General features: G+C 44.1%; 1 protein-coding gene across 2 annotated transcripts; it reads right to left on the minus strand.

Annotated features, from left to right (window-relative positions):
- Positions 1–1,250: 1,250 nt before the first annotated feature.
- On the minus strand, positions 1,251–9,378 carry CTSL (cathepsin L). 2 transcript variants are annotated; one of them, XM_034774382.1, is made up of 8 exons: positions 9,222–9,378; positions 6,984–7,119; positions 5,810–5,932; positions 5,570–5,725; positions 5,132–5,356; positions 3,041–3,209; positions 2,564–2,681; positions 1,251–1,651 (listed from the first exon to the last, which is right to left on the minus strand). In XM_034774382.1, the coding sequence occupies exons 1-8, from the start codon at positions 9,263–9,265 to the stop codon at positions 1,552–1,554; spliced, it is 1,071 nt and encodes a 356-aa protein (XP_034630273.1). In that variant the 5' UTR covers positions 9,266–9,378; the 3' UTR covers positions 1,251–1,551. The 2 variants fall into 2 exon arrangements, with proteins under 2 accessions (XP_034630273.1, XP_034630274.1); XM_034774383.1 differs by lacking the exon at positions 6,984–7,119 and having other exon boundaries at positions 9,222–9,302.
- Between the last annotated feature and the right edge of the window lie 1,428 nt (positions 9,379–10,806).

Here is a 10,806-nt window from a genome sequence, read left to right on the forward strand (position 1 = left end):
GTATCAGAGATTCCTAACATTGATTGCATTCTCTGAAAAATGGATTTTAGGACAGCAGAAATCTTGTGAAAACCCCAGCACAAACCTATACCTGGGTTTAAATGCAAACTAGTATGACCCATAATGAGAATTCAGTCACCAGAAAGGATCATCTTGTGGTTATGGCAAGTATTGAGGAAATCTACATTCTACTCCCACTCCTGCTAGATTTCCTGTGTAAGCTTGGCAAGTCACTCTCTGTGCTCAAGTTCTCATCTATAAAATGTAAGATACTTCCTTACTTTACATGGGCAGCAAGGATAAAGCCCTTTGTGGTTGTGAGGTGCTACAGTAAGTGCCTGAAAGGCCTAAAAACTCCAAAGAAAAACATTTTGGAGAAGGACAGTTTATTATTTCAATAGCTCTGTCCTTTCAGTTAAGGTGCAAGAGCACCAAGGGATTTTCAGCAAACTCAGGGAAGATCAGATTTGACAATCTTGATGCGTGCAAGGAAAATGAAGTTCATTTTTAAATCCTTTCAGGGACTTTAACATAGCACAAGAAGTAGAACACACAAAAAAGAAAGGGTGGGGACAAGGGGAAAGGCATAAGTCTAGAGGGAGGGATAGCTCAGTGGTTTGAGCATTGGCCTGCTAAACCCAGCATTGTGAGCTCAGTCCTTGAGGGGGCTGTTTAGGGATCTAGGGCAAAATCAGTACTTGGTCCTGCTAGTGAAGGCAGGGGGCTGGACTCTATGACCTTCCAGGGTCCCTTCCAGTTCTAGGAGATTGGACTTAAAAAATTAAATTAATGGAGATATCCTGATTTTTTAAGAGCTCCTTCATGGGTCACTTAAATTACAGCAGCAGAACAGGATGCTGCTTGCATACATAAGTGAATCCAAAACTATTTTAGCACTACAATATCAAAAACATTTAGTGAAAGGTACAATAACTCTAATTATGTGTTCCTCTTGGATCATATGACTGATATGCCATATTAATTGTTCAATACGTCTGAGTGTAATGAAAACTCCTGCATGACTCTCAAACAGAAATTCAGAGTCCCACATGAAATACCAAGTTTTGGTCACTCCCACTACATCAGGTGTACTTCAAACGGGTACAGTATTTTTTAATTATATTCCTGTCCTGTTGTGTACCATACTGTACCCCATTTGAATAATTGCTACATTTTAGTGGATGGTGAAAGTGATGGTACATGGTTTGGTTAAGATTGCTTTCGTTTATGTATATAAATTGATGACAAAGTCACCTTTACACGTTGGAATTGGCGTGTTTATTTAAAAAGTAAACCTTTGTGCACATTACAGTTAAAAAAGGAAAATTCAAAAAAGAATCCAATCAATTAAGCAGTTTGCAAGCCAGCAATATTACAAGCTTGTTTACATACTAACATTTACATTAATTTAAACAAGTGGCTTGTCACCAACATGTAAAACTCACAAGTTGGATCTTGGAAGATACAACTCCTACCACATGTATTAACATGGGTTTGTCAATCAGTTTAAAACCACTCTTGTAATGAAACACTTAGTCCCCCATCAGTAAGTTATACTAGCGGATAGCTAGCTGCTGTAGCTATTCCACAGTGGTTCTTCCTGTCTTTAGCCATGTAGATATATCCTTTGTCACCCCACTTCTCACCCCAGCTGGAAAACAAAACAAAAAACTATGGTTAGCCTTAACAGTAAGGCAAGAGAGTTTAACACTGAGATCTACATTTGTCCCATGGATTAGAATGGCAATTTCCACCTTTCACCTTTGTGAAAAAGCCCAACTAACAAACACTCTCCACTGGTAAGATGCATGATATGCCACGGATACCCAGAGTGCAGAATAGAACCTTGTAATGCAACCCTTTGACTCTCTTTCCCGTAGCAGTGTGGCTGGAGTGGATATGGGTGGGCAGCACTGCCCAAGGATGGAACTGGCAAGGCAACACTTCTGATTCGGTGGTGGAGTGCATAACTGACTTCACCAACTGACCTCCCAGAAGGTAATACATCAAAAGACTGCAGACAACCATGAGGAGGGTACTCTGATGGCGGAAACAGAAGACCAGTCACCAAGATTTCGTGATCTCACTATCTTTCACCTGTCAGAATTTTGCCTCCTGTCCTAGGACAAGAGGCTAGTCCTCAGTCCTTTTACATCTGCACAAAATATCAAACCTTCTGATTAAGTCTCCTCCACACTTAAGGGTATCCCAACTTTATGCTAGTTTTCAGTCCCAGTTTAGATCATGATCTAAACAATCCAAAATGCATTAGATCATGATCTAAACAGTCCAAAATGCATTAGAATGAATTTGCTGCTTAAAGCCAAGTTTAAGAACCCAAAAGGTACAAACTTCTTTCCCCTATGTAAGAACTGAGACATTGTTTAATAAAGGTGGTTATGGAGTTTTGCCAAATTTGCAGGACTTCCCCACCCTGCATCATAGCACCTTTCACACTGATTCACTTGAACATGTAACCAAACTATTTGCAACCCCAACTTTATAAACCATGGACTGAGGTTGAAGAGTGTTGTATAAAAAGAAAAACCCAGAAGTTTTGCACCTGTTCTTAACAATCCAGTACTTCTTCCCATCCTCGTCTGCTCCCTCAAAGCCATAGCCTACAACCAGAACGCCATGATCCAGGTCCTCACTGCTACACTCTGGCTCATAATAAATACCTAGAAAATACAAGTTCAAGTAAGGACTCCAAGATTTAAAAAAAAAAAAAAAAAAAAAAAAGAAGCATTTCTAGACCATCTTCGGTCTTTAGATTTCAATGGTGTGTTTTACAATCAGTCAATCAGCCAAACAGCTCTTCTGCAAGGTATTTCAGCATTATTCCCCATTTCACGGAAGAGGAAACCAAAGGACAGGTTACGTTACTTGCTCAAGATCACAAAGGAAATCTGCATAAGAGTTGGAGACTGACCCCAGAGCGCCTGAATTCAAACTTTTTTGCATCAGTAATTAGAGTACAGACTGCAACCTTAGATACAGTACACGAAGTCATCTCACAAAACTGAGAGCAAATCACTACCTGATTCATAAAACTGGAATGATGAATGGCCTGCATCAATAGCCACAGAGACTGGACCCACAGATGCCACTGCTTTCATGAGTGCTTTTTCACGTCCTTTTGGGATGTCCACAAAGCCAGTATCATTAGCAGCATTGTACTCTGCCTTATACATACAGTCTTCATCGTCCTTGACAAAAAAGGAAATTTGAGTTACTACATATTTCTCTAAATTTACATTAGTAGAGAGATACAGGTATTGCCAGCTACTCTGTGCTTAGTTGGTCTAGCTGGGTATGTTGAAATTGTCTGCCAACCAATCCTGATGCACTTCTTTAACAAAAAACAACTAAGCAATGTAAATCTTAAGTAGGACAGAATAAGAGACTGAAAGAGACCTAGTTGTCTCATGCAGATCTTTTGACCAAGATTCATTCAGAGAAACACCATGAAAAACCCACTGAGCTAATTTATAAGTAGCCAGAATTAACTAGAGAGTGTGGGCTGCCAAAACGGATTTGAAAACATGAGCATTAGATGTCTCTTATTTTCTCAAGCAGTTAACATAGAATACTTGTAGACATACACATTTTGCACCTATATTTTGAACCTACTCTTCAACAGGGTATCCATTTGTGTGCCTACAATAACTGTCAGAATAAAGCATGAACTGCCAGGATAAGCATGATGAATTGTGGGCACAAAACTTTACCTTATGAAATGAATGGCCAGTATGAAAGTCAGGTCCTTTGAAACTGAACAGCTGAAGTGTGCTCCTGCATTACTTACATGGCAAGACTTAAGTTAACATTTGGTTTGCAACATCATGATCACCCATTGCACAGTAAGGAACGCAGGCCCCTGAACTTTTTTTTGTAAAGTTTTCTTATTTTGTAAAGAATAAAGCAGGTGTGTGAGGAACTTCACAAAACACATTAGCGATAACTCTTTTGAAGGAGCAAGTGTTTTCAGAGACACATTTGACAAATTAGGAATTAAGGAGGAGATCTGGAAAAAGTTTTAATCTAATTGAAAAAAGGGTCATGTGGTTCATTCATTCTCTACTCTGTGTAGATGAGACCAAAAATTGGAGACATGTTTAACAAGCAAAGGCGTTTATGATTAAAGTGAAGCTGCAAGCATAAAATCTTCTTCCTAAATTACAGGTTTCAGAGTAACAGCCGTGTTAGTCTGTATCCGCAAAAAGAAGAACAGGAGTACTTGTGGCACCTTAGAGACTTCGGATGCATCCGAAGAAGTGGGCTGTAGTCCACGAAAGCTTATGCTCTAATAAATTTGTTAGTCTCTAAGGTGCCACAAGTACTCCTGTTCTTCTTCCTAAATTAAAAACCCAATATGCATTCTACATATGTCTGATCCAATATTCCAGAATCCCAGGTTGTTGGCAGCAAGAAGTCTCCTTGCTCCCATTTTTCTTTTTATGTAGTGCTCACAAGCTATGCACCTAACATCTACAATTGGCTAGGCAATTTACAGCTATTTCTGAAGTTTGCCAGTCATCTCTGAATGCCTTTGACTTCTATACTGGATTTCTATAGTGCTCTCTACATGGGACTACTGTTGCAGACCACTTGGAATGCAGATATTGCCCCTTTACCAGTATTAACTACAAGGAAATGTACTGCATCAGGTCTTCTGAAACTGAACTGCACCCAGAAGCGTCAGTTCTGACCTGTATAAAAGCTACCTTGTTTGGGTCCTGGTTATGTGACAGACTGCTTCTGTCATGCATATCGTTGTGGCATCTGAGATTAACTGGAGTTAACATTTCTGGCGATATAAGTGTATGGGGCATGATAGCAGAGCATCATCAGTGGAAGGCCCTTTGCTTTGCTAGTCACTTCTTAAAACTGGGCTGATGAGCCTTTGGTTTTTGCCCAAATCTTTGAGGTCACTTTTCTCATACTTTTGACTGATTTTGGGACTGGTGGGCAGGTATCTAGTTTGCTTGGGGGACAACTATGAAGGGAAGAAGAGATCTGTTCTAAAAGCTTCCCCAAATTTCAACCTGTACATTTACCTTGTTTTTCTATACTTAAGACACACTGTACAGATAAAACAACAGATTAGCCCGGATCTAGTTACATTTACCTTTGCAATGTAGGGGTAGGATTCCTCTGAATCAATTCCTCCATTGTCCTGTACATACTGGAAAGCTTGATCCATGAGACCACCATTGCATCCTTGATTTCCTTCAGGACGAGAGCAGTCTACAAGGTTTTGTTCACTCAGTGAGACAAGCTTGCCAGTTTTTCTGAAGTGCTGCCCTTCAAGAGCACCAGTTGTGCTAAATGCCCAACAAGATCCACACTGACCCTGAAGTTGAAAAGGAAAAATTACTCATGAGCACAGGCAATGTACTAGTCCATGTTACCACAGCAGTCTAAATGTTATGAGTATACAGTACCATTATCCAAGTCCCACTGCATTCATGCTCATTAGGGACTTCAACCTTTGTGACAATACCAAAATCCTTCCAGTGCTAATAACATGCACATTCTATTTGTTGCTACACACAAGACAACATACCTGGTCTTTAACTGGAGTTACATATCCCTTTTCTCTCCAGTCTACAGATTTTGGTGCCTCCAGGAAGTTGGGTTCAAGGAACTGCAATCCTCTGTACTTCCTTTCTGATTTTTTATACTGGAACCCATTCATCAGCTGCTTAAACTCTTCATTAGTCTAAAGGAAGAAAAAATAAGTGTGCTTGTCTTCTTTATATATCGCTACTAACAAAACAAGTTTTATGGCTTTCCTTATACATACCATGTCACCGAATTGATTCATTCCCATTCTGTAGCTATGTTTTCCCATTGTGTGATCCAGATTATGTAGTTCAATCATTTTCAAGTTCTTCTCCCATACCATTCTCCTCCAGCCTTCTTCCCGCTAAAAGGCAGAGAACAGGTGATATGGATAATGGAATTCGGCCTCTCTCCATGAGTAAAAGAACAAATGAAAACAGTAATATACCAATTTTTAGGTTTTTTCTTGTCCAAAGCAATCTGGAAGGTGCAGACTGTTCACAACAGTCTGAATAACTGAGGCTATATCTACACAAGCAAGCTTACAGCAACACAGCTGTACCAATGCAGCTGTGCCGCTGTAAGATCACTCGTATAGCTGCTCTATGCCAACAGGAGAGCTCTCCCGTTGACATAATTAAACCACAGCCAATGAACGGCAGTAGCTATGTCAGCGGGAGCTGGCCACACCGGCCCTTCTGTCAGTGTAACTTAGGTAACTCAGAGGGCTAGTTTTTTCACACCCCTGAGCGATACAAGTTATACTGACAAAAGTGCTAGCATAGACATAGTTTACGTGTTCTTCTTTTACTTATTATGCGGTCTTTCATACAAGAAAGGCAAAGTTCTTAACATTAACACCTGTTAGGCTATGTTCACACTGAAATAAAAAACCTGTAGCAATGATTCTCAGAGGCCTGGTCAATTGACTTGGGCTGCAGAGCTAAAAATTGCAGTGTAGACATTCAGGCTTGGGCTGGAACCCAGATACTGAGACCCACTCTCAGTGCTTAATTTGTGTCAGGGCTTGCCAGGGCTTAGCCCCAGCATCTCTCTCTTTCGTTACAAGATAAGCACTTTCCACTCTCCCTGCAAGATTTCAGCCCCAGCCTGAATGTCTACACTGCAGTCTTTAGCACCACAAGCCTGAGTTAGCTAGCCTGAGCCAACCACAGCCCTGTCCAGGGTCTTTTATTGTAGTGTAGAAGTAGTACCCTCAGATAAGTAAACACATCCATTTTACAGACAGGGAAAACAGCGTAACTTTCCCAAGGTTAGAGAGCTAATGGCAGAGTTGGGAATAATCACTCAGTTCCAAATGCTAACTTTTAGGTTACATTTTAGTGTCCCTACTACATATTTGCTGTACTAAGCAAATGTCTATACTGTGGGGTCTGCCTCTGCAAAATACTCACCTCATGGTAGGTCTTAGTATGCCATGACTTCCACAGGTTCCAGTGGTTATCCAAAACAGGATCTATCCTTGGAGCAGCAAATGATATTCCCAAGCACAGGGAAAATATGCCCAGATATATATTCATGTTGGAAAGTCTACCAAAAGTTAACAAGACCAGTTAAGCCATTTCTCACATGTAAGATTCTGTTTATCAGAAGTTTCTATGTAGAAAGATTGCTTAGTAACATACAGAGACAAATGGGGGGGGGGGGGGGGGGAAATCACTCAAAATGACCTATTTGGAGTGTAAAAAGAAGAACAGGAGTACTTGTGGCACCTTAGAGACTAACAAATTTGTTAGTCTCTAAGGTACCACAAGTACTCCTGTTCTTCTTTTTGCGGATACAGACTAACACGGCTGCTACTCTGAAACCTGTTGTTTGGAGTGTGTATCACAAAGCTGAAGCCATTATCAGTTATGTCTCTTCTATGAGCCAGTTATGTAAGAAGAGAGAACCAAATCTTCCTTAACTCATGGCATGTGAAAAAGAACTGACTTCTCTTCTTATAATGGGGCACTAGAGATGTATGAACTCTCTTTTCATGGAGAGGTGCCTAGACTTGGTCCACCAATCCTAAATGCTGCAGGACATTTTCACACCATAAAAATTCTATTAAATTGCAGGCCCACTTCACAGCCCTTTCAATTACTTCTGCCCTTCTCTCTTTGTCTTTCTCCCCCTTTTCTAATTTTCACCCAAATCCAATCAATAGGGTGTTAACTGACAATCACTGCGTTTCAATAGGATGCCCATCCTTTATCTGCAAGAGAAAAGGATTCACACCACATTGTAATTAAGTTTTCCCCATTATGTTTTCCACACCAGTTCTTTTAAGTACCCCTAACAGTGACTGCGCTCTTTATAGGGAGCTTTGTACTGCAGGATAGTGGGAAGAGAGGAACATTTTCGGTAAGTAAATAGAAAGCTTCTGCCTCTGGGAAGCCTGTCTGCACAGTTGACTCAGAGTCTTTTCCTGGAATCATTTCCGCTCTTCTCACAGAAACTAGTTACAAAATCATAAGACTGTGGAATGTGATCTGAGGCAAGGGTGAGGGGTCCCTTCCTAAGGGCCACCTCCATGCGCTCATCTCCCCCACCCCATGCCTCTTACTCGCCTAGAGGCACCGCAGGGGCCAGACTCTCTTGTCCTCCCGGGGAGAGGGCAATTTGCAGGAGGCAGCCGCCCTAGCAGCTGGGAAGGGCAGCCCCACTGATCCATCACGTGAGACCACTCACATGAGCGCTGACCCGGGAGACTGGTCCCAAACCCAACCCAGGGGAGGGAAGATTTCTGTTCGGGAAGGCCTAGGGTGACCAGATGTCCCGATTTCCACTTCTGTGTAAACAAGTCCGGGGCGGCGCCGCTGGGGCCTGTCGGGGAGAGGGCAATAGGGAGCCCCAGACCCGCAGCTGCAGAGCTGCATCGTGCTCCGGGTTCAGCCAAACAAGTCCTGCCAGACCTCACAGCGGCTTTCAGGGAAAGCGCAGGGAGCGGGAGGGGAGCAGAAATCACAGCGCCCGGCTCCTAGGCGGCCTGCGGTGCTGGAGGATGAATAAGCCAGGCAGTGCCGGGAAGAGCGGGTCCCAATGACAGTCACCGCTGGGTGTTACCGAGCCAGTGCCCAGGCACCTCCAGTGCCCGCCGTCACACTCAGCACGAAGGGGCCCAGGCACCCCTAGATCCGACCCCCTCCCCGACACAGCCTAGGGGGCCCAGACACCCCTAGACCCCCCAGCCTAGGGGGGCCCAGACCCCTAGATCCACCCCCTCCCGTTCACCCACAGCACGGAGGGGGCCGGGGAATCTCCAGATCAGCTCGCTCCCTAGCCCCAGGCGGGATGTGACAGGCAAGTCCCGCTCGCTCTCCCTGGCCCATGAGTCAGGGGCAGGCAGCTCCTCTCCCCTGTCCCCTCACCACCGCCCCAAACGATCCCCGGCCCGCCAGGCGCGGGCAGCGCCAGGGAACCAGCCGCAGCGCACAAACAACCCGGAGCCTCTGCCGCCCCCGCATGCAGGAGGCTGGGATGGTGCTTCGGACTCACCCGCAGCCCCTCCACCGGCCTCCCCCCACACTGGACAGCCAGGGGCCATGCACCCCAGCAGGGCTAACGGGGCGTTAGAGCCTCCCAGCCGGCTGCAAAGCGACCGCCGGCGGGACTCCCGGACCCGCATACCCGGGGCTGGCGGCTCTCACCTGAGAGGGACCCTGGCAAGTTCTCCCAGCCTGGGCATTAGCATCAGCAGCACTGGTCCCCGCGCCCGGCCCCTGCTATAGTCTGCCCAGCTGTGCCCGCCCCGGCGCTCCGATTGGTTGCGACAGGGTCTGGGCCGGGCTACGGCTGGGGAGGCCCCTGCAAGGTTCAGGACTCCCAGTCCCGTGGTGCGCTGTGTCACGCGTGCCCAGTGCGGCCCTCCGCTTGCAAAGGGAGGCGGCGGGACCGTGGAAGTGTTGCGGATTGAGGGCGGGGGAGAATCAGGGCAAGGACTCAACCCAGCTTTCCTGCTGCTGACTGAGCGTCTTAGCAACGTGGATTCCGGAGGGAGGAGCGGGCCGCACACCAGGCATCCCGTGACACTGAGCGGGCGCCTACAGCACCTGGACCCCCAGAAGTGCGACTCCTTGCAGAAACTTTGTAGCCACGCGCTGGGCCGTGCACACTTGCCAGGAATTTTGCTTCGATTCTTTCAGTCTGTCATTCAAACACAAGATCGCTGCAAGGGCCTTTGTGTTCATTTATGACTCCACTGAAAGAGGCAAAGTTTGCTTAGGACACACGTATAATTTATTAGGCCTAGACTTTGGAGTGGACTGTGAGGAGTACAAAGAGGAAGCCCAGCTAACAGAGACTAATTAAATAAAAAAATAAAGTGGCAGCTAGTCCTTGCTGTAAAGACCATAACCCTACACACATCTAAGTTACAAATTAGGTGTAAGCTTTTCAAATAATATATGTACACTATATGCAGAAGGACAACTCCTCACTTCCAATGCTGAAGCAAATAGGGACCTTCCCCTATACCCTCCTCCTTTATGCTTAGGGGAGTATCAAAATAAATTAAATAAATTGTAAGGGAAAAAAATCCCGTTAGATTCTCCCCACAACCGCTGGAAAAAATCGCTTAGGAATAGGATTATATCTACTACGGGACAACCCATCCTCAATGCTCAATTACTGAGGGACAATATTCACTCATTGGTATATAGGCTTTCCATAACCAACTCTCTATACAAATTTTCATCCTGAATACTTGGATGTTAACATCTAAGCTGTATTGTTAAATTTATTCACCCAACTTTGGGTTATTGCTGATTATGCACTATATGTATCTGCTGACTTTTAAAGCAAACATTGTAGTTGTGGATAATCTAAGCACTACACCCAGCTGTACAGACACTTTCCTTAACCTGTGTAATAGATAATTTTTTAACATTAGCTTTAATAAAATGTTTTAAATTTGTGAAAAAGTATATGAAGAATAGCAGTTCTTACAGTAACTAGGATAACGTTAGGGTTAGGTCCTCATACTTTAGTAGATAAACTGATTGTTGCAGTAATTAGAATCTGATCTTGCCATGCTATAGTATTGGGTGCATTTGGTGGGTTTTATTGGAAGCCATTTATGCATCACTGGGGTTCTCATCAACAGCTCCTTCTACAGCATCAGTATTGAACTCCCAGAGCATTATTCTGGTACCATGTGCCATTCATGCTACATAAATAAACAAACCAGACTTCATCCTATAAATATTGCAGGGGAATGATACAACAATGAAGTAT

Source organism: Trachemys scripta, chromosome 6 (genome assembly GCF_013100865.1).
Source record: "Trachemys scripta elegans isolate TJP31775 chromosome 6, CAS_Tse_1.0, whole genome shotgun sequence".
Lineage (NCBI taxonomy): Eukaryota > Metazoa > Chordata > Testudines > Emydidae > Trachemys > Trachemys scripta.

Excerpts from the sequence above, each read along its gene's own strand:
- CTSL (XM_034774382.1), bottom strand. The coding sequence starts at position 9,265 with ATGCTAATGCCCAGGCTGGGAGAACTTGCCAGGGTCCCTCTCAG. Across the intron at positions 5,357-5,569 it reads TAACTCCAGTTAAAGACCAG|GGTCAGTGTGGATCTTGTTG; the intron begins GTATGTTGTCTT and ends TTTCAACTTCAG. Across the intron at positions 2,682-3,040 it reads ATTCCAGTTTTATGAATCAG|GTATTTATTATGAGCCAGAG; the intron begins GTAGTGATTTGC and ends TGTATTTTCTAG.